A 20,996-nucleotide genomic window follows, 5' to 3' on the forward strand; every position below is an offset into this window, starting at 1 on the left:
CTAATAAAATCACTATCATCATAAGCTTCACTACAATCTACTGTTTTCATTTTATAATAAAATGATCATTGCCATCTTTTTCGTGGACTGCCTATGTCTATGTCTCTTTTGCCTATTAATTTGACATCTAATTTTATTCTCTACAAGCTCTGTCGCCTCAAATTGGTATTCAACCATTGAAAATTGTTTGAACTATGGAGACAGGATACATTTCTTTCCATCTCTGGCTTCTCAAAACGTACTTAACTAACTTTGAAAATGTTTATTTTCAATGAACTGTAATGAAAATGGAAAAGAATATCCTGGTTAAAAATTTGAGACCAAATTCAATATTATCTATCATCAAAGGCTTGCGAGATAGACAGCATTATATTATTCTATTCTTCTAGATTCCAAGTAGATTGGAACTTGAAAGGGTTGGATATGAATGTCTTGATAGCTCTCTACATAAGTTCTAGTAATTGAAAAAATGTGGGCAGGCGTTTGGAACAGCAGAACATAACATAATAGTGATCTAAAATATTGATTAGACGTGCTTTCCCAAACGAACTATTCGAAAAAAATTCCCAGTAATATTTTAATAGTGTATCTATCTACATGGGAAATTATATTTTCATACAATATCATGAAAATAGACTTAGATTTTTGTCAAATTATGAAAGTTTGTTGAAAGTTGTCTACCTTGTATAACCTTTCAAATACAAATTTCCCTATCAAGTACTAGTAGTTCTGTGAACAGTAGACCTCACGCAGTATTCTCATTCACAAGTACCTGATTGAAACTATAGACCTTATGGAAATACAGCAATAGACAGGCTTCTCCACACATCTGTGTAATCACTTGTCAGCTGATTTATGATGAATAATTCTTTAGTCTGATTTTTACTCTAATATTGGCGTATGGAGGAGGCTCCTTTTTCCTTTTATATTATCCTTGAAATGCAAAATTTCCAAAAACCTTGTATATACGTCGACGCGCAATTAAAAAAGGAACATACCTGTCAAATTACATGGAAATGTATTACCGCGTTTCGCCGTAAATGCGCAACATATAAACATTAAGAGAAATGCCAAACCGTCGACTTGAATCTTAGACCTCACTTCGCTTGGTCAACTATGACTATTCCTTACAATATTCTCTATTTGGCAATCCTATAAATCTATACTATGTTTGTGGAAATATCTTATACAATTCTCTCAACTCAAAGTGTTCATTTGTTTACTAGACAATTCAACTTCCATGTGCTCTTGAACCTGCCTAAACTCTATTCAAATTCCACATGTGTTTAGTATGTACAGGGGTCAAGTAATGCGCTTTAAGATATGTCTATGCATATTTAGAACACCGTGTGGTAGATATATATGTGGTATCCTTATCAGTCATGGCCTTCCGGTCCATCTATAGCTGCACAGATACATATATAGCTAAACCATGTAGGAAGGACGTACAGGTCTCTTGTTTCTTCCATATTAAGATAAACACTTCACTTGTCCCTATATTGCCGACGGCTAATCGGCTAGGCTTCAAGAGAGAGAAAGAGTAGATGAAAATCGGATATTGAACAGAGACAGAGATAGTTTTATCAGAGTGTTTCCAAGTGTCCTACCTCCCATCATTCGGTGCTTAGTTTGCTGCAACCGTTGGCTGTGTTTCAAGTAGCGCTATTTATTACGGTTTCATGTTTTTCGTCAACTTTGAGTTTTGAATGTGTTTCAATATTTTTGTTTCAGTTACAGTCAGTTATAGGTTGTATCAGTTGCAAGTGTATAGTGTTTGTTTCACTAGTTCTGTGCGTTATTCAACATTATATGGACGTGTAGTGTATTTTCATGTGTGAATTCCGATATTCCGACAATTATTATCATTTTTGTAGGTGTTCTCCTTTGTATTCTTCGATTGGCTAACTCGATCCGGGTTTAACCTGAAACTGGTCGTGATTTGTTTAAATTGTAACCTATTTATGATACATTGGTGTATTGAATTGAATTGAATTTATTGCCAAAAATCACATACAAATATTTGTACAATACAATCACTAAAGTATGCAATATACAATACCTACAAATAGACATTTATTTTAAAATGCACAACAATAATTATCAATGTAATCAATGTAATATTCAGCACTGCCACATAAGATTCCTTGTGTGTTGGCAGTGAGTTGCGGTTAACTTATTCTGCTTCAATTCTGGTCAAGTAAGAAGCGATATAAAAATTAAAATAAAAGAGCTAAAGAAAGTATTACAGCAATATACAAAAGTCTCAAAGGCTCAGAAGACAATTCAACTTCCATGTGCTCTTGAACCTGCCTAAACTCTATTCAAATTCCACATGTGTTTAGTATGTACAGGGGTCAAGTAATGCGCTTTAAGATATGTCTATGCATATTTAGAACACCGTGTGGTAGATATATATGTGGTATCCTTATCAGTCATGGCCTTCCGGTCCATCTATAGCTGCACAGATACATATATAGTCAAACCGTATAGGAAGGACGTACAGGTCTCTTGTTTCTTCCATATTAAGATAAACACTTCACTTGTCCCTATATTGCCGACGGCTGTGGTAATCGGCTAGGCTTCAAGAGAGAGAAAGAGTAGATGGAAATCGGATATTGAACAGAGACAGAGATAGTTTATCAGAGTGTTTCCAAGCGTCCTACCTCTCATCATTCGGTGCTTAGTTTGCTGCAACCGTTGGCTGTGATTCAAGTAGCGCTATTTATTACGGTTTCATGTTTTTCGTCAACTTTGAGATTTGAAAGTGTTTCAATATTTTTGTTTTAGTTACAGTCAGTTATAGGTTATATCAGTTGGAAGTGTATAGTGTTTGTTTCACTAGCTCTGTGCGCTATTCAACATTATATGGACGTGTAGTGTATTTTCATGTGTGAATTCCGATATTCCGACAATTATTATCATTTTTGTAGTAGTTCTCCTTTGTATTCTTCGATTGGCTAACTCCATCTAGGTTTACCCTGAAACTGGTCGTGATTTGTTTAAATTGTAACCTATTTATGATATATTGGTGTATTGAATTGAATTGAATTTATTGCCAAAAATCACATACAAATATTTGTACAATACAATCACTAAAGTATGCAATATACAATTACCTACAAATAGACATTTATTTTAAAATGCACAACAATAATTATCAATGTAATCAATGTAATATTCAGCACTGCCAACATAAGATTCCTTGTGTGTTGGCAGTGAGTTGCGGTTAACTTATTCTGCTTCAATTCTGGTCAAGTAAGAAGCGATATAAAAATTAAAATAAAAAGAGCTAAAGAAAGTATTACAGCAATATACAAAAGTCTCAAAGGCTCAGAAAAAAATTAAAAACTTAAGAACCTTTTCTTAACTTAAGAACAAACTCAAGAACATGAAAAATTAAGAAATTAAAAACGTATTATATGAAGTTATCACCTCCACCATCTAATATGTGTGAATTCCGATTTCTGACAATATTATCATTTTTGTAGTTGTTCTTCGATTGGCTGATTCGATCTAGGTTTAACCTGAAACTAGTCGAAATTTGTTTAAAGTGTACCCTGTTTGTTATGATACATTGGTGTATTATATTAAGTTATCACCTCCACCATCTAATATGTGTGAATTCCGATTTCTGACAATTATTATCATTTTTGTAGTTGTTCTTCGATTGGCTGATTCGATCTAGATTTAACCTGAAACTGGTTGAGATTTGTTTAAATTGTACCCAATTTGTTATGATACATTGGTGTATTATATTAAGTTATCACCTCCACCATCTAATATATGTGAATTCCGATTTCTGACAATTATTATCATTTTTGTAGTTGTTCTTCGATTGGCTGATTCGATCTAGATTTAAACTGAAACTGGTCGAAATTTGTTTAAAGTGTACCCTGTTTGTTATGATACATTGGTGTATTATATGAAGTTATCACCTCCACCATCTAATATGTGTGAATTCCGATCTTCTGACAATTATTATCATTTTTGTAGTTGTTCTTCGATTGGCTGATTCGATCTAGATTTAACCATCTAATATGTGTGAATTCCGATATTCCGACAATTATTATCATTTTTGTAGGTGTTCTCCTTTGTATTCTTCGATTGGCTGATTCGATCTAGGTTTAACCTGAAACTAGTCGAGATTTGTTTAAATTGTACCATATTTGTTATGATACATTGGTGTATTATATTAAGTTATCACCTCCACCTTCTAATATATGTGAATTCCGAACTTCTGACATTATTATCATTTTTGTAGTTGTTCTTCGATTGGCTGATTCGATCTAGATTTAACCTGAAACTAGTCGAGATTTGTTTAAATTGTACCATATTTGTTATGATACATTGGTGTATTATATTAAGTTATCACCTCCACCATCTAATATGTGTGAATTCCGATTTCTGACAATTATTATCATTTTTGTAGTTGTTCTTCGATTGGCTGATTCGATCTAGATTTAAACTGAAACTGGTCGTGATTTGTTTAAATTCTATCATATTTGTTATGATACATTGGTGTATTATTTATGAAGCTATCACCTCCACCCTCTAATATAATAGATAGAATAATTTTGATTGATTGAGAATCATGAACAACCTCCATTGATTTTGTTTAGATTAAAAAACCGAATTCGATGGTCAGCTATTACTTATGGTTGATTATTTAGCATATGGCAGATACATAACACATTATTTTATAGTAATTGTATGATTGAACCAATGTATTTTTATTATATTGTATTATTGACGTTTCCAATTCCCATTTTTTATGTGCTCAAAGGAATAAAAACATTATTATTCTTATTCTTATCAAGCTCATGAGTTTCAAATGCCTACATATACACTGTATATTTCCGATTTCTTTGAGATGTTGTGTAGTTTTTCGTCAGGAGATCATTAGTTTCTCTGACCGTCATTATTTGTTATTAATGGTTGTGGTTGAGTAAATTCTTGAGAGGAGAGATTAAGGTTTGGTTTTGAGTTGATATTGATATTGTCTTAATATTGTCTATTGATATTTGAGATTAATAGATTCTGGTTTCATTTCATACTATGTAAAGGGCAAATACAAATATAAATCTCAGTGCCTTTTTAAGTTTTTTTTTCACAACATGTTTCGGACATTAATTCCATTTTCAAGTCAAACATGTTGTGGCAAAATAATTTAAAAAGGTACTGAGATTTATATTTTTATTTATATTAAAAGTAGCCCTAAATAAAAAATACATGTATAGGGGTTTCAGTCTTGAGGGTGATACTTGAATTAGCTATCTTGTTGATAATTTTTCACGTATATTTCTTTCATTCTATTTTTCCTTGTGACAATTAATTCATCCACTTACTATTCGTTGAAAATATGACAGGACATTAAATAATAATGGCTCGGTCCTCGGTCCATTTCTTTTTCTGGTCTATATAAATGACCTTCCTGATTATGCAACTGAGGGTAAATGTATATTATACGCAGATGATACTACATTTCTGATAAATGATTAAATAATTTTATACTCATATAGTCAAAGTTCATTTGAGTCTTAGTCAATCTAGCCTGCGTTACCTGCAGCTGATACCTATTTCTCGTGATGTGACTATGAATATCGCTTCTTTGCATTAATTTATCGAGATTACCTTTAGCAAATAGCAAACAATTAAGAATTAATAGACACGGTACAGTGAGTATTCCTAGTCTTACAAAATGATCCCTACAAGACTCAGTGGATGAGATGCCAATCATTCTTCTCAGAGCCTTCTTTTGCCACAGTAATACATCTTTAGCACCAGGAGCATTACCCCAGATCAGAATTCCATATAACAAATGAACATGGAAAAATGCATAATAGGCATTGATGACCAAATCAAAGCTGGTACAATATTTAAACTTGCCAAGTAAATATGTCACTCTAGATAAACGTTTACAGAGGTTCATAGTATGAGTATCCCAGCTCAGCTTAGAATTCAGGTGTATGCCTAAAAATTTCACATTCTTGTTCTTTCTAGCAGATTTTAAGCTAAACAGTAAGGACTCTGTTTTGTTGCTGTTAACGATCAACCTATTAACACTAAACCAATACTCAGCTTTATTAACAATGAGCGCTGTTTTCTGGCCAAGCTTTCCTGGATCTTTATAAGTTACCATTAGATGCTAGAGATGTTAGTTTTAGAAAATTTAAAACTATAATGTACAAGTTCCTGAAATCCAAACCACTATATTCACTCCAAGAATGGAATGATTTGAGTATAGAGAGCCTTTCTTTTTATGATTTATTCCACTGTTCAAATATATTCATAGGCTATATCTATTCATGTATCATTTATGTATAGAACTCATTTTTTGTTGAAGTTTATTGTGATATGTGTTCTGACTCCATATTGACTTCTGTGAAACGCTTTATTTTGTATCTGTCTGTGTGACTATTGTATGTTTTATGTTTCCTGATGACTATGTCTATTGCACTATGTGTTTAACGACAATAAAGAATTCAATTCAATTAATAAATAATCTAAACTATATTATACGATATGGCTCAAACATACAAAATTATGATAATTTTTCAAATATACACTATATCAATAAGTACATTGTCTAAATAACTTGGAATAACTCTTTTTATAATTCATTAATCAAAAAATTATTATATTTTTATGACTCATTTATCTTCAATAAGTTAAATCTAATTGTGATTTGATAACATGAAAAAGGGAAGGTACTATTATTTAAAAGGTATGACTACCATTCGAAAGGTAGCTTTTATGTTTGTTTTGACTTAAATCCTAATAATAATTTATTGATTTATTTAATCATTCAGAATTACTCAACTTACAGAGAAGTACCACAGGCTTACGCCCAAAACGGTTCCAATTCTAATTTTTACAACAGTCCTAATGTAGCTAGGTTATAATACTATAAAGTTGGAAAACGTCAACGAAAATCGTGGATAATTCTGAAAAATTCCGTTGTTAAATGAGGCGTTGTACTTCATGCTAGTTTTAAGACAAATTTCAGAACTAACTCTCTATTGCACGTCAAATTGCAAACTTCTAGAACCAGACTTATCTATAGATCTTTGGCTTTCAAAATTATTTTGAGATCTTCCCTCTCTCTCTCAGGAATACCCACACACATATTTTTGGCTCGTATTCTGACTCCCACTTCGACTGTATTAATAATTTTGGTAATTATCGTGTACCTTACACTAGTAATACAGGAGTTTTCCAAAATTCCACAGTGTTTTAAATTACTATTGTGCTGTTATAGTTTGCGATACATTTCATGAGATTGGATATTTTTATTTGTTGAGTTCTCTTGTTGTTATTAGACTTGGGATTATTTTCATTTTTTGTTTACCTAATACAGGAGTTATCCAAAGTTTCTCAGTGTTTGATCTTACTATTGTGCTGTTATAGTTTGCGTTAGATTTCTTAAGATTGAAAATACAAATCAAATTAAATTATTCTTTATTAACACATTGTTGTACAAAAAGTTACAAAAAAAGATATGCAAAAGCTGTACAAAGATTTTTCTATATCGAGTTCTCTTGTTAGTCTATTAGACTTGGGATTATTTTCATTTTTTCCTCGTTGAACTGCGCATGTTTACTTTGTGATTGAGGAAAATATTCGTCATTGTGCTGAGTTCAACTCATTTATCAATTGATCTGCTTGGATCATTCAAATATGTTTGATCATTCCATGGAATATTGGATTAAATTTATGTTTAGAATTTAATATTTCGACTTTATCATGATTGACCGTTTAAAATAATAATTTATAGTGAAATGGGTGGATCAGTAGCCTATCAAATTATTAGCATTAGTTGAATAGGATGTGGATAAAGCTGCGTTTACACCAAAGTTATTAACAAAATGTTTTTATTTCTGTCTTTATAGATTCTATTAGATTGAAGGAACTTGATAAACACATATGTTCATCATGTGTATGATAAGTTATGTTCAATCTAATAGAATCTATAAGAACAGAGAAATAAACATAATTATTGTTAATAATCTCTTTTCTGTATAGGGCTACTTGTAATAAAAATAGAAAGAACAATAAAAATCTCAGTACCCTTTTTGAATTATTTAATCACAACATGTTTCGGACATTGATGCCATTTTCAAGTGATATGAAGTAAATAAATAAATACTGTTGGAAGTATATAAATAAATACAAGCACTAAAATCTATAAATTATACACAAAAGTCGGCATTTGGATTCAGGCCATAATTTTACAGATATAAATTCCAATATGAAAATACTAAATTATGGTAAAAAAAAGTTGAAAACTGAATGTTAAAGAAGAATTTCATATTTATAAAGCGGCAAAATTAAACAGACATGAAATAATAAACTTAATCCAATTAGACACCAATAACCCCATTTTTGATAGAATCATGCGAATTTAAATCCAAAATTTATAGGTTTAGTTCATAAAATCATAAGAATACACTAACATATGATCAAAATAAGAACCTTCCAGCAGTATTTATTTACTTCATATCACTTGAAAATGGCATCAATGTCCGAAACATGTTGTGATTAAATAATTCAAAAAGAGTACTGAGATTTTTATTTTTCTTTCTATTTTTATATTGTTAATAACTTTGGTGTAAACGCAGCTTTAGATGTGATAAAACTATTCAGTAGAGTTTGAGTAGTTATTTTCAACTGCTTTATTGATGTAATATTACAAATCGAATAGTAATAGTAACAAATCGCATGATAGTAATACTGAACCAAAATTTGAAAAAATATTTATTTGAAGAAAGGTGTTTAAAAAATTAATTTGAATCATATTATTTATTTTTAAAAAACTTGGCCCAAGTAGTTTGGTGCATGCATTCATTATCATTTCGGTGTTTAGTGCGAATGTGTTCAAAATCCAATGTTTAGTTTTTGAATACCACAATCAATCATAATTCATTCCTATCAGCTGGAGAAATTTTTCATCGTCAGTTTTATCAGTTCTGGGTTCTTATCTCCCTATTATTCTACAAATTTGGTCATCATTCAAGATTATTCAGTTGCAATTTGAATAATATTCTCTTGATAGGTTATCTCAAGAGAGGTTATAAACTTAGAAAAAATATAATATCGTTGTGCGCGTCTCTGTTTGCTGTTGTTATTATCAGTTCTATTATATTCAACTGGTCGGACGGTGGACGGTGTTCATAACATCATTATTTTCATAACAAGGAAATTTTCACAGTTTACAACAAAACCGGTCAACAACCCTTGAGTTCTTAAGGTTTTTGTGACTTACTGAGACTTTTATCTCCTTGGTAGAATATTTACGTAAGCAAAGGAATTTTTGTTTCATCGGTATCTACACCTATAATCCATTTAGAACCCCTATCTCTGCACTGAGCTCTAACTACAGGTGTTATGTGCGGGCTAGCAAAGTTAAAAACCCCTCAGTTGTCCCAGTGGCAGTAGAATAATATAGTTTATTCAGCTTGGTGTCAATTCACTCTTATTCCGTTTAGTATTTAAAATGAAATGAAGTTTAAAAGTTGCTGTATCAATTAGTGTGATTTTTCTATACTGTACGTTTCTCTGATTGAAGAATTGTAGAAGCTGTTGAAAATTGTTTTCTCTATCAATTTTAAAATGTGTTGAACATTTTTCCCTGTGTTTATTTTGTTCAAGAGACATGGAAATTTGCAGTAAAATTCTCAGAGTTATGATTATAGAATTATAAATTTTAGCTTATTGAAATAATTATTAAAACAAATGATTAAAATAGAAAAATAGGTTGAACAGTTTTTCTCACGTGTTTATTGTGTTTTTTTTTCCCTGTGTTTATTTTGTTCAAGATACAAGGAAATTTGCAGTAACATTCTCAGAGCTATGATTAAAACATTCTAAATTTCAGGTTATTTTATATAATATTACAAAACATTTTTATCAGGATCGCAGAACTGTGGTACTCTTTTTCTTGATTCCAAAAACATTCAAACCCATTACAGTGACTTATACAATCTCATATTGTAATGTCTCATATCTATCATTTGTATTGGCAATGACATCTAAAATCTCATTCTGAAAGTTGATCACTGTTTTGTAGCCTAATTTCTCAATTTTTATAATCAGTGTATTTTTAAGATTTCTAGAGCTGCGTTCTAAGTTATTAGTTAAATGTTTATTTATCCGTCCATGGAAAATTGTTTTGATCATCATTAATATATACTACTATCTATAAAAATTACCTGTATAACGTCATAGATAAAGGATAAGCATAAGTTACCGTATATTGCTTGTGTCTGATAACGTTTAGTGACAAATCAACAACATGAATTTCTCTCATCTAATTGACCGTATTTTTTATTCAGAGACAATATTATTGGTTAACTGTTGAATAGTGAGTGAATAATTCAGTGGTTAAATTACAACATGAGTTTAACTAAACCATTGAATCATTGATAAGATAACAACATTGATAATTAACAACTGGAGTTTGATTGGATCAGTGATAATTTGAAACACAGTGATAAGACAACAAGATAATGCCCCAATGACAATTTTAGACTCCATTCATGTATTCTTTATTTATTCATTCATACAATAAGTACATCATGAAAATGATAGGGAGAGAAAAAATAAGGTAACCTTGTGCTATTCCTCTCCCTAATTTAGACAGGGTTACACATAGTCCGAATAGGTTGTCTTGTAGATCATTTTGGATCATCTTTTTTTCAACAACTGAGTTTCGAGGAATTCATCTCATTATAGGTATTATATTTATCTTGACAGCCCTAGAAAGAGTAATGATATAAAAACAGTAACTTGATGCAATGAATTTGGTGATAATTTTGGACACAGTAATAAGATAAGAACAATAAACTATTTCCCAAGTGACAACCCATTTTATAGTTTGAATGAATTTTATGAGAACTCCTTCAATTGATGGAGTCTTATAAAATACTGTATATTATACTAATATGTATATAAGATTATTTGTTACTCATGAGCTACCTAGATGGTATAAGTTTGTATTGAGTGGGATTTCAACCAGAATTATTATTGTAATGTTTTTTTTAAATACTCTGACATTGTCTAATGCAATTTTGTAATTGTTCTTTGACAAAAATAAATTATTATTATTATCTATTAAAATTTATAGCAAAATAACAAATAGCTTTTTTCTATAGAACGGATCATTGATAATTTCGGACGGTGATAATGGAGCAGTGATAATCTGAAACTAACTTAGTTATAATAGAAAGAGTAATGATATAAAAACAGCAACTTGATGCAATGGATCAGTGATAATTTTGGACACAGTAATAAGGCAAAACATTTGTAGCAAAATTACAAATAAAGTTTTTTCTATGCAATGAATCATTGATAATTCTGGACAGTGATAATCTGAAACTAAGTTGCAAGACAAGAGTTTTGATAGCAAAACAATATCCTGAGTTTTTCTTATACAATGGATCAGTGACAATTTTGGACACAGTGATAAATTGACATTGGATTATTTTATTATTGGATTATTTGAAAAGATGTGGTGGTTTTTTGTTACATTCATTTGGAACAATGTGACGGTTGCGATAGCATTGTGTGTTCTGTTGCTGACGGTTTTATATTTTCTAACCTCAAAACAGGAGGCACAAGAAGTGCTACGCCAGCAGCTGGTCTCGCCGCCCCCGCCGTCAGTTGACGTGAAGGCGGAAACAGTTAACAGCAATTCGTCGGCCGCCGATCGTCTGTCGTCGCGACTGGACCAATTGCAGCATGCGGCTCAAGGCTGGAAGAAGCGTGTGGAGCCGTCGGACGCGGTTCAGTTCTCGGTGGCGGGTCGTATGGCTTTGTCGCCCTCGGCCAATGTTACGCCGCTCACGTCGCCGGCGCCCGAACGCAAGAAGCGAACGCCTAGGGCGGCCACTTTCAAGGGCAAACATTGTAAGTACCTAATCTTTTGTTTTGTTATTTTAGGCCTGGTTTCTATAGCGAGGTCGACGTTATAATGGCAGTGGAGAAAGATAGGAGAACAACGTTGCCGATCATCCGTCTTGTCAATGCCTTCGATAGAAAGTAGCTGATATAGGTTTATTGATGTAATATCAACTGTTCTTTCTCGTTCAATTATATTTTATTAAGCAAGAAATTATATTCTTCAATTATTTCATAATGAATTTTCATAATTGAAATGAAATATTTTGTTAACTAATTTTTAATTCAACATTGTTAAAAACGATCTGGCAACAGTGCAAAGCGGAAAGAGATAGCGCTATCCGCTTTGTTGAATGATAGACAAGGATACCAATACCATTGCTAATCAAACACTGCCATTATAACGTGGACCTCACTATAGGCCACTTACTAAAACTTCAATAAATGAATTTATCCACTTACTGTGACCTTTACTGAGATCTTTCGGCTGGTCCGCCATCTTTATATTTTGAATTTTAGATAAAATTATTGGCGGATAATTAATAAAAAACTCATGTTTTCACGATTTTCACGAATAACTTGACTGATTTTTTTCAAATTCATACCCTGTATAGTTATTTATCAGCTCTATCAACTGGCATGAGTCTCTCTTCTGGGAAACTAATGGGGGGTCCACCCCATCCTTGAGAAATGGACTTAGTAACCTCCTTCTCGTGCATGAGGTAGATAGGTAGCGCAGTTCATAAAAAGAACACATAGTCGTGATATTCCATCTGTAGAACAGCTGTTTTGACGACTTTAAAAAAATTAAGACTAAAAAAATAATCTAATTTCACAATTCAGACAAAGGAAAAAGTACTCTGAAAACAATTATTATATATACACATATACAGAAGTCTTGTCGTAGTTTCAAATATGAGCAAGGAAAGTTGTGTGAGTGTACCACACCAGATTTTTAATATAATTATCTATTGTGTGATCGTTTTGGTTCATGGATAATAATCATTGTGAATGATCCTTGTGATACAATTGAGCTCCTAACTATTCTTCATTTGAAATTGCTACTCAGTTTTTATTATAATAAATTGTGTTGTTATATTACACTTTAACAACAGTACTCACGATTTTGTTGTTTGACGGACGCGTTTCGTGGCACTGAGCCACATCCTCAGCGTACAAGGAATAGCTAGGTACTAGCTAACGAGTACGAGTACCTAGTACGCTGAGTATTTCGCTCAGTGCCACGAAACGCGTCCGACAAACAACAAAATCGTGAGTACTGTGTTGTTAAAGTGTAATATAACAACACAATTTATCACAATTAATATAAACAGTTCAAGTAGGATGAAGACAAAACAAGAAATTCAATTCTCATAATATTTCTCCATTGTGTGAACGTTTTGGTGGTGGATAATAATTGTGCATGGCCCTAGAGAATCAATTGAGTTACGAGCGCTATTCTTGAAATTTTTTTCTTTGTTGCAGTCAAAGAAGTACAATCGACACCAACATCACCAGAAGGAGAGCTCAGCCTGCCTCCCGAACAGTTCAAGTTCAAACGAAGCGTTTCTGTTCCCAATCAGGAGGATGACGAGTTGGAAGACAGTAAGCAGCTCTATTTTTTTCAAAATATTGAAATCTCTCAACGAATAATCAAACAGAATAATGTACTAACATACATCATACACATATTGATATTTTCTTATAATCCATTTGAATACTGATAACTGATAACTGATAAGGCATTGATGTTGTAAATACCATTCTATTCTTGTAATATTTTATATTTTTAAAATACCGGTGTTTCAAAAAAAAATGACCCAATTTTAAATAGTTATATTTATTTAAAAAATGGTTTACACAAACCAATCTCACATCAAATTACTTTCAGAAGTATGAAGTTTATGATGATGTATTATAAGTGTTCTATGTGTCCTCCTTTTTGAGGCTCGGACGACATCTAGACGGTAGCCAAATTCATCCCAGACTTTTCGCAAGATGTCTGTTTTCTCGGACTGTAGCTACTGCATCAGTTATCCTGGTTTTTAGCTCCTCAATATCAAGTGCTGAGGGAGGAACAACGTTAAAGATCGTGTTTATGTTCCTCCCTTAGCACTTGATATTGAGGAGCTAAAAACCAGGATAACTGATGCAGTTGCTACAGTCCGAGAAGACAGACATTTTGCGAACAGTCTGGGATGAATTCCGATGTCGGAATGTCTAGATGTCGTACGAGCATCAAAAGGAGGGCACATAGAACACTTATAATACATCATCATAAACTTGATACTTCTGTGAGTAATTTGATGTAAAATTGATTTGTGTACACCATTTTATCAAATAAATATAACTGTTTAAAATTGGGTCATTATTTTAAAAACACCCGGTATTTCATATTTCAAAATATAGTGGTATTGACAGCACTAAAGTCTTGAAACAACACAATGTATTTCTTCAAATTATGAAGAAATACCATAACATTCTTCCCATACAGATAATTGATTCATCGATTCGTGCAGTTTACTCACCGATATTTACTAACTTCTGACATATTTTGAAACTGTCAGATATGCTATTTTATTTTCACAAATCTCCTTCAACTCTAAGGCTAGGTTCCACAAAATCCGGTTAAATTTTAACCATGATTAATTCCACGAGACCAATCAGAGGAGCCGTCTTATCAAAAAGGCCTTTTCTGATTGGTTCTCGTGAAAGTAATCACGGTTAAAATTCAGCCGGCTTTTGTGCAACCGGGCCTGAGTGTCATATTCAGCATCCAGTTGGATATTGACTATAAATTTATCGATTCGTGCAGTGCATTCAACGATATCCACTCACATTTGACTTATTTTGAAATTAACACATAATATTTATTTATTTATTCCATAATAACATAGAAAGGCGCGCAGACAAGCTCTAGTACGAACCTTAATGACATTGATAGTATAGCATAACAATAGAGAATAATATCGTGATATTAATATTATGTTTTATTTTAAAATGTATCCTTCAACTCTAAATTAATGTCAAACCCTAGGTGCATTCTTGTATGGAACTTGAAACACATTTCAATCCTTAATTTCTCATGGAGACTCAAGTAAGGCGGCCATGTTTCGGGGTCTATAACTCGACAACGATTGAGTGCCAATCACAGGGCGTGAAATGGTTGAAATGACAAGCTGTTCAGCTCTGTGAAATTCACCCCTTACCGTTTTGTCTGTGTCGTAGTGATCGGAGGTTGAAAAAAATACACTCGTAGATTAATAGTTAATGCTAAATTAATAGTAAATGCTGTAGATTATAGTAAATGCTTTCAATATTAATTTTACTTCATTAACACTAATTCAGTAAACACCAATTTGAATATCAGAGTAATAAACTAATAAATAAAAATACTAAGAAATTGTCAAAAACTACAGATTTATTGATACTTAGAAAGGCCGGTTTCGGTTGTTACACCATTGTCAATCTCTGATGAACTAAAACTAAATACAAGAGCAGCAGAATTTATACTAATAGGTGAGTATTGCTATTGGTCAAGTGCATGTACGCCTGCCATTGGCCCAGCTAGAGACTGTCAATCGCAGTCTCTCGCTAGACTGTCTAGCTGGGCCAATGGCCCAGTGGTCAATGGTCAAACTGCAATTGACAGTCTCTAGCTGGGCCAATGGCAGGCGTACATGCCCTTGACCAATAGCTCACCAACTAGTATAAATTATTCTATTGCTCTTGTATTTAGTTCTAGTTCATCAGAGATTGACGATGGTGTAACAACCGTAACCGGTCTTTCTAAGTAGCAATAAATCTGTGGTGTTTGACAATCTCTTAGTATTTTTATTCGATATAAATAATTACCACAATATCAACTTCTCAAGTAACTCAACTCTGGAAGACTTTATTAAGGATAAAATAACAAAAACCAAATTGAGATTAATAAAATCGTGGGTAAAACAAAAACTATTATTTTAAAATTGAGAATTGAGTTGGCTGAATCACAAATTTTGGTAATATTAATTATTCATTACTGTGTAAAAATTATCAAAACTCTTATATTTTTACTATTACAAAAATTACTATATTTTTAAGTATACTATATTTTAATTTACTATACAAAAAATTATTTTATTATTTTTCTGTGCACTTATTTTGTTTATCAAGTACTTGGGGAGTCCGATGGTAGCAAGCCTTCAAGAGGGACATCAGTGTTTAATGTTAAGTCGGGCCTGGGCCACAAACTCAAGTTCTGTCCTAAATCTATCAAACTCTTTAAATAAGGATTACTGGTAAAATTCAACATCCATAGATTATCATTTATCAACAGAATTGTTTCATTTGTACTGCTGTTATTAGATTAAAATAGTTATTTGTGCAACTAGTGCGCAAAGTGTCAGTTTGCTGCACCGAAAGAAACGTTTACGCCCGAGCCGTAGGCGAGGGCGGAATGGTTTCTTGAGTGCAGCAGAGGAACTTTGCGCACGTATTTCACATTAAGTTTTTCCTACAGTTACCATTGAATATGAAAAATGGGTAATTATGGGTAAAATTGCCTGAAATGCATCAAATGTTTTTCTGTGTAATTTTATTATTGATAAAAACCTTAATCCTAAAATCCTAAAGTCCTCGTTGTCCTTGGTTATAATATATAATGAATAATAATTAGCGCGTTGTGCTTCGTTGCACCTCTGCTCACTATAGCAGCCCAGTCACTGTTACCAACTTCATTTTGATTTTGCTGCACTGTTGCTCCATATAACCTACTAAGTATTTTGCGTTGCCATGTTGCAAATCTGGAGTGCAGAAAAATTTTTCCCGCACTAGAGCGGAAAAGTGATTCTTTGCGTTCTGAAATCAGTGCAGCAATGGCCACTTATCAACGTAACTGTAGGAAAAATCTATTTCTTATTTTTAGAACTCGTGGCTAAAGCTCAAGGCTTCTTTTTGCAGTCACGCCGAAAACTATTGTATTTTAATGATCCTTATTATTTGTAAAAATATTTATTGTATTTGGCAATAAATTCATTAATAAATAATAAACTCATTATTCATTCATTGTTCAATAATGAATAACAAAACTTGAGTTTACTATTTAATGAATCTGTACGAGCAGGTCTATCACCAACCGACGACGGGGAGACCGACCGCCAGACGGCAGCGGCGTTCGCGCCCCGTGTGAGCGTGCCCAAACAGATGGACGACGACTTTTCGGCGTTCTTCCCGGCGGCGCATGCGCAGACGTCGGACCGCATCGACGTCGACCTGGACTGCCTCAAGTGCGACACACGACAAATGCTCGTGCAGGCCAAACGCGTCAAGGTGGTGCGGCGTCACGGCGCCTCCGCCAATCCGCTCCGGGTGCTTGCCGCGCGAACCGATCTCTGCACCGATTACATCGAGATAAAATCAGGTGAGATTCCATTGTACATTACAATATAAGTTGTGTTTATTTGGTTCTTAATGAATATTGTGGTTGTTTCCCCCATTGCAATAAATTTCTTGTTTTTTCATAATACAATACACTTTCCAAAACAAATGATTACTCAAATAATTGTCAAATCATTTCCCATACATCAACAGAATTTTTTCATTTGTACTGCTGTTATTAGATTGAAAAATGTATTTCTTATTTTTAGAACGCTTATTTTAAGTGCGCTGCCTGCACTTTTTGTATCCTGTTTGGAGCACAAATAAATTGAATTTAGTTTTATGGTTCCATGCTGATATTGAAAGTGTTAACAACTGATAATTTACAATATAAAAACTTTTAATTGGCTTTTACCTTGCGTAATGTCCGTTCAAATATTCGTTTTCAATATACTGGGGGTACCCAGTAAAAATGTGAACACTAATTGACAGTGAAAAACTACAAGATAACGTACCGATATGAATCATACTAGGTATTGTAGTTCGATGTTTTGTTAAAAGTTGGTATGGCATATGTAGGCCGCATGCACACTGTAAGACCGTTTCACACTTTCTTAAACTTTAAGACCTTTTTAGACCGCAGTAGCGTCTTTGAGCGATGTAGCTCGTATCCCAATGTATCCATACGCAAGATGTGAACAATTCTCACCAAATTTATATTTTCATTTTTGTATTTGATCACATTTTGAGCTGTGGTCGAGTATCATTTGAGCTCAGATCTCATGCGCTGCCTGAGGTGCGTAGCGACAACTACGTCGGAAACCATGTCATCAGCGTCGCGTATTATGTAGCGTCAGCGACGCGTTGCGTGTTTGAAATGGACAAATTTATCAGCATTAGGAGATAGGTCTTTCAAAAGACATATCTCACTATACCGGGTGATTCTAATAGAGCTAAACGATTTCTGTTGACGAATCCAATTTATGAAATAGAAGAGTTCTATGACGTAGTTGACAATATGCTTGATTAGCAACTAGGTACTCTCATGGGTGAACTAGTCATATGATTATGTCTTATGAGTGTGTTTTACTTATATTGTTATAAAAATAAGTATATTTTTATGTTTTATAATGTATTGTAATAACTTCTTGCTTGTAATTATTTGTTCAATCTATCATTGACATTTGTAATGCAATTGATGTTCTCAATTAGCTGCTGCAATAAAGTATTTTGACTTGACTTGACTAGGACTTTACAACTTTTAAAATTCATATAAATCTTATTAAACAAGGTACAGAGCTGGTTTTGGTGTTGTCTTAAAGGGAAACACTCCAAGTTCCTACTCGCGTAGTGCGCTAGTGCCTGGTCGCGCCGCACAAGCGCTAGCGGCAGTTACGTCAAAGATGGCTGCCTTCAATGGACCCGAGCGTGCTAGCTGTGTGTTTTGGTTTGAAAAATGGAAGTCTGCGACTACAGTTCAGCGTAATTTTCGTACCGAGTACACTAAAGATCCTCCTAGTAGGCCACAATTTATGAGTGGCATGAATGTTTTGTAGAAACAGGGTGTTCAGTAAAACATAAAAAATACATGATTTTCTTAATGATCGCTTTCAAAATCAGTAGATTGGCCGTAATACGCCGATCACGTGGCCCCCTCGTTCCCTAGACTTAACAACGCTGCATTTTTTCTTGTGGGGTTTCATAAAAGATATGGTGTACGCTCCTCCTTTGCCAGTCACTCTACCTGAACTTAGAGCAAGGATTTGCGCTGCAGTGGAGCAAGTTACACCTGAAATGCTAGTTCAAGTCTAGGAAGAAATCGACTATTGATGGGATGTCTGCAGGATAACATATGCTGATAGTGAATGTTTTTGTGATTTTTATGGCTTCAAATTTATCAAGTTTTTAAATATTTTTCAATTTATTAATGCATTTTCAAGTGTAATAATAATTTGTTTCATCTTTCTGATCAACCGAGATACAAAATTTTTAGTATAATGTTTATTTGGACTGTAAATTTTTGTGATCTTTATAAAAGTGTTTTCATAAACTCATTTGGACTATTTTTATCAAAATTAGGGAGAGGAACAGTTTTGGGTTTATCCTGTTGATTCTCTCCCAATCATTAATTTGATGTTGTGATTAAGGAATGTAATAAATGTAATAACCAACGGAAGTCACATACAACATAAATTTAGTTTAAGGTAAAAAAACGTCAAGTGTTTTCCATTAAAACAACACCAAAACTAGTTCTGTACCTTGTTCAATAAGATTTATATGAATTTTCAAAGTTGTAAAGTTCTTTTAGAATCACCCGGTGTGTATACGGTGGTCTGAAACAGCCTGCCAGTGCGTTACCAAGATATTCACTGTCAGAGTGTATATACATTTTTGGGCTTCTCTTTATATGTCATGGCAGTATTCACTAATTTTGTTGAACTGTGTTCATTTTGTCGTGAATATAATACTAGCAGGTAACCCGTGCTCCGCAAGGGTCTGTTTGGAGCACAAGTGAATGAAGTTTGTAAATAGTAATTATAACACGCAATAAGCAACTAATTACTTATACCCCAACACATATAATTTATAGAGGGGTGTATATTTATTCATTGAAGTTATCATTTATTCATTGTTGAAACACCGCTGATTTATGTAGTTACATTACAATACTATATTATCAATATTCTAATGTTCCATTCAATCTTCATTGTAATTAATAAGTTTTCATAATATGTGAAATTTGTTGCATAATTAGCTGTTGTACTGTAATTTATTGTAGATTCGTGTATAGACCAGAAAGTATTGTGACTTACTTGAATAAATAAATTTGAATTGAAAAATTTGAATTGAAATTGAATTTAGTTTTATGGTTCCATGCTGATATTGAAAGTATTAACAACTGATAATTTACTATAGGAAAACATTTTTATTTGGCTTTTATTGTAGTTCGATGTTTTGTTAAAAGTTGGTATGGCATATGTAGGCCGCATGCACACTGTAAGACCGTTTCACACTTTCTTAAACTTTAAGACATTTTAGACCGCAGTAGCGTCTTCGAGCGATGTAGCACGTATCCCAGCGTATCCATACGCAAGATGTGAACAATTCACACCAAATTTCTCTTTTCATTTTAATTTCCTTGCCCTACTACCATAGGTAAGGAAAGTATTGCTTTCCAAAAAAAAATTAAGGTAGCCTACCCCAATTTCAAGCTTTCTATACGTTTCAAGGTCCCCTGAGTTCAAAAACATGATTTTTCGGTGTTGGTCTGTGTGTGTGTGTGTGTGTGTGTGTGTGTGTGTGTGTGTGTGTGTGTGTGTGTGTGTGTGTGTGTGTGTGTGTGTGTGTGTGTGTGTGTGTGTGTGTGTGTGTGTGTTTATGTTTGTATGAGTGTATGTGTGTATGTCTGTGAACACGATAACTCCATTCCTAATTAACCGATTGACTTGAAATTTTGAACTTAAGGTCCTTATACCATGAGGACCCGACAATAAGAAATTCAATTCGAGATGGCGGAAAAAATGGCAGATAATTACTAAAAAACCATGTTTTTCTCGAAAACGGCTCTAACGATTTTCTTCAAATTTATACCATGGATAGCTACTTATAAGACCTATCAACTGACACTAGTCTCATTTCTGGAAAAATTGCAGGAGATCCGTAATATTCTTGAGAAAAATGGCGGATAATTACTAAAAAAAACATGTTTTTCACGATTTTCTCGAAAACGGCTCTAACGA

At 33.2% G+C, this 20,996-nt stretch overlaps 1 protein-coding gene across 6 annotated transcripts in view; it reads left to right on the forward strand.

Annotated features, from left to right (window-relative positions):
- Positions 1–20,996, forward strand: part of LOC111045543 (supervillin) — a 212,396-nt gene that overhangs the window by 140,950 nt on the left and 50,450 nt on the right. For all 6 annotated transcript variants that reach the window (XM_039429203.1, XM_039429201.1, XM_039429200.1 and 3 more), the window contains 3 exons: positions 11,607–11,904; positions 13,381–13,500; positions 17,003–17,299. In XM_039429203.1, the coding sequence (XP_039285137.1) occupies positions 11,607–11,904; positions 13,381–13,500; positions 17,003–17,299 (715 nt within the window). The remainder of the gene's footprint in view (positions 1–11,606; positions 11,905–13,380; positions 13,501–17,002; positions 17,300–20,996) is intronic.

Source organism: Nilaparvata lugens, chromosome 5, assembly GCF_014356525.2.
Source record: "Nilaparvata lugens isolate BPH chromosome 5, ASM1435652v1, whole genome shotgun sequence".
Classification (NCBI taxonomy): domain Eukaryota; kingdom Metazoa; phylum Arthropoda; class Insecta; order Hemiptera; family Delphacidae; genus Nilaparvata; species Nilaparvata lugens.